Raw genomic sequence first — 3,640 nt, forward strand, 5'->3', positions numbered from 1 at the left:
ATTTTCTTTCCTCTCAATTTCCATCAAACATCCAAACAAAGTATAAGAGGTACAACTACCCCACATCGAAAGGATTTGTATACAATGTATTACTTTATAATTACAATCTGACTAATAATTATAAATGACAATTGACGTGTATATAAAAGCATAATATCAATTTAGGTGCACAAATATTATTTCTCATCCGTCTATATTGTTTACATATTCCTTATGGTGAATCCATTCAGGTGCGCGTAGAATTAGTTCTTGGAGGGTAAAATTGATTCTGGTTGTGTAATATCATATTTGAATTGCACAGCATAGAATTGATTCAATGAAATCACCTTTCTATCAAAAACCAATTATGATAGGATTAATTCTACCTAGAATCAACTTTACAAACAGTCAAAACACTAACAAAATTGATGTCAAGATTAATTACAAATGACTATATATATATATAACAAACTTATGTTTTCTGTATATTTTAATGATTGTCTGATAGTATATTTCCTATTATAAATATAAACATAAATAAGCAAATGGAAGAATAGATGGTAATGCACCTGTGTGACACAGCAAACACACAAAATTGAAGTATATAATTAAAGGATCAGATTGGACGTTGAAAACAATCAACAATGTATAGAAAATATTCCGAGTAATCCAAAACTTTGGTCTGATGATTAACTAGTTGCCATAAACAAAAATCAAGTTTCTTCAAATATAACATCATAAATCAATAATCTAAAACAGCTGGTTGGGCAGCTAAGCGTCAAAGCTCTTCAGCGGTACTGCAAAAACAGAGAAATCAGCATAAAGTTAATGAACTAGTGATATAAAGAAAAATTCACTTTGGATTAATTAACTATATTCAAATGTTTCATACCTTAATGAATCCGATTTCCTTGGCATTGCTACGGAAGCACTGCCTGCAGCACATGAGGCCATACTTCCTGATTATTCCATGTGGGTTTCCACACACCCGACTGCAAGGAGAGAACAGGAAAGAACAATCACTATCCGCCATTATTGGCAAAAACAAAATGCATAAGTAAAATACTATATAAAGACTACACCCAACCAACTTCAGTTCAATCAGCAACAATTTTGAGAATATCTAAAATATAATAGTCAAGAATTCGTGTGTTAATTCCATGTTGAAAGAAAAACTAAAACTACACCAGAAAGGGTAGACCTCATACAAGCTAAAAAGTTCCCTCTACTAGGCTGGACAGCAATTACGAATGGACGGCCCTACAATGTAAATAATAGCTCACAAATGATTTTATATAATGGGGTGCTAGCAAGTTTAGTTTCGAGAAAGGGAGGGAAGGGAAGGGAACGGCTTAAGTGTAAAGGTTTATGATTCAGAACCTTCCCTACCCTCTCTTCCCCTCTAAAACACCAAGTCACATACATATCCTACAAGGGCAAGGCTACAAGTATTCACAGAACAGGACAAACCAAATGAAAAGAAGGCAAAAATAGCATCTAAATTGAACCAAACACAAACAATATTCTCTAGAGATGTGAAAGTCATGTAGGGGAAAATACAAGTACTAGAGAGTGATTCGACAACCTTATTACACAAGGCACATCGAAGCGTGGAAAATAGATAAGGCTGTAGCAATGATCCAACCATCTTATAATCAAAGGAGGAGAATCTTTTCAGAGGGATGTCTCACTATATATATAAAGTGTGTGAAAGCTTTACACTTTTGAAATTTTGTTGGCTATCCCAAGCTAACGTATTGAGGATCTCTCGTCCTCCATGCTCTGTCTTATCTTTCTCTTGTTCATAATATTTCTTCTTTTATCACAAAAAAGGGCATGATCAATTGACAAAAAATCTCCTCCCACTTTTCACTCCCATAAAAAAAAATTTAATAAGGAAAGAAAAATCTTTACTAGCACCACACCATGGGATTGACAAAAAATTTCAAACAAATGGTTAAAATTTAAAATTAATGGGAACAGAGATAAGGCTCAGTAATATACCAAGTGCGAGAACCAGGCCCGTAGTTCTTTGGGTGAGAGTTCCAAATGTTGGTGTGTCCCATGATGTTTCCGCTAGACCAAATTCAAATGCACAAGATCTCAAGCTGCAAATACCAATTTACAAAGAAAACAAGCATCACACAAACATATCCATCGAAAAATCTTCATCAATATGAGCACGACAGAAGATACAAAATATCATAAGCATTGACGAAACAATTGTTAATGAGCTAATCATTCATTAACCTAACGCTTCAAATCAGAAGCTTCATAGTTCATAGTTCATAATATAATCGAAGGTCACAACGAGAATAATGTAGCTGTTATAAAAGGAACCTAAATACAAAGCATGACATACAATACATTCAATTCAATTCAGAGAATAAGTTCATTGAAATTGGAAATTGAGAAATTAAGATTAAGATTAATGGTAATGATTCCATTCAAGAAGTAGTGCGAAAGATTAGAAATCATAAATCTTCCAATATCATTCACTCACACACAAAAATTGCAGAGAAAGTCTTAAAAAAGAGAACTTTGATTATAAACGCCGAAGAGTTGAGAAGAAATAAGGATGAATCAAAATGGTACCTCAGAAGAAGACGATGGAAGCGCCTGCCTTAGCGTGTGAGTGAAAACCCTAGTATTAGGCGCCGTGAGTTAACATGCATATATACACTTTCATTCTCTCATAAAACATAGGAAAAACTACATCTAATTTAATTTAATTTGACTACATAATAATCTCTCTCTCTTCTATCTCTATATTATTTTATCCTATCATATAAAAATTAAGTTTATACACATGTTATTAACGGGTATAATTCAAATAATATAATTTTTTTATATTTATTTAAAAGTTGTGAATTCGAATCTTACTCTTAATTTAAAAAAAAAATTTACACTTGTTAAATATCATTAATTATAATAAATTAATTATATTAATTAATTAATTTAATTATTTTAACAATTATTTTATATTAATAATCATCTTAAAAATTAATTTAAAAAATATTTTTTTATTTATAGTATCTTTCTAAATTAACGATTAATTCTCTATAAATCTGAATTTTATTTAAAAATTTACAAGTTACTGCTCTGGTTCGAAAATATTTATGTTTTTCAACAAATGTTTTATGACAATTTGGATGAATAAACAAATGTATTTTTTTCTGGTTACTTAAACAATTATTTTTGTACACATGATTCATTACATTTTTCTTGGTATTGGTTTTGTCCATCATGAATATATCATTGTCATGGGGCATTGAGTTTTATGTTTTTTAACTATTTTTGTGATTTTAACTTATTGGCCCATGCTCCCACCAAAAAGAAGGAAACCTGTAGGCCGAACGGTGGGTTGGGTTTAAGTATCGAACAACCTCACCCAAAAATAATAATAATAATAAACCTGGGCCAGTCAAATATTCAAATATGATAACCTATTCTATTGGATTTGATCAATAAAAATAAATCCTCGCAATTTTTGTCCGAAATATGGAGGTTAGATATGCAGAAAATTAGTTTTTGATTTATTAGATTAGAAGATACAGTATATAAAAAATACTATTCTCTCAATTTTTGTCTTGTTGATCGAAAATATTTTCGATCAAAGAAATTTGTCGGATCGATGTAAATCAAGTACAGATTCTCGAAA

At 31.0% G+C, this 3,640-nt stretch overlaps 1 protein-coding gene across 1 annotated transcript; it reads right to left on the reverse strand.

The window, feature by feature from the left end:
• Nucleotides 1-553: 553 nt before the first annotated feature.
• On the reverse strand, nt 554-2,692 carry LOC107464533 (40S ribosomal protein S29). Its single transcript, XM_016083462.3, has 4 exons — nt 2,575-2,692; nt 1,984-2,087; nt 872-971; nt 554-776 (listed from the first exon to the last, which is right to left on the reverse strand). Exons 2-4 carry the CDS (start codon nt 2,043-2,045, stop codon nt 768-770), a joined length of 171 nt encoding a protein of 56 aa, XP_015938948.1. The 5' UTR covers nt 2,046-2,087; nt 2,575-2,692; the 3' UTR covers nt 554-767.
• Between the last annotated feature and the right edge of the window lie 948 nt (nt 2,693-3,640).

Source organism: Arachis duranensis, chromosome 9 (genome assembly GCF_000817695.3).
Source record: "Arachis duranensis cultivar V14167 chromosome 9, aradu.V14167.gnm2.J7QH, whole genome shotgun sequence".
Lineage (NCBI taxonomy): Eukaryota > Viridiplantae > Streptophyta > Magnoliopsida > Fabales > Fabaceae > Arachis > Arachis duranensis.

Coding starts and splice junctions, on each gene's coding strand:
- LOC107464533 (XM_016083462.3), bottom strand. CDS start 2,045: ATGGGACACACCAACATTTGGAACTCTCACCCAAAGAACTACGGGCCT. Junction 972..1,983: donor GGGCCTGGTTCTCGCACTTG/GTATATTACTGA, acceptor CTCTCCTTGCAG/TCGGGTGTGTGGAAACCCAC.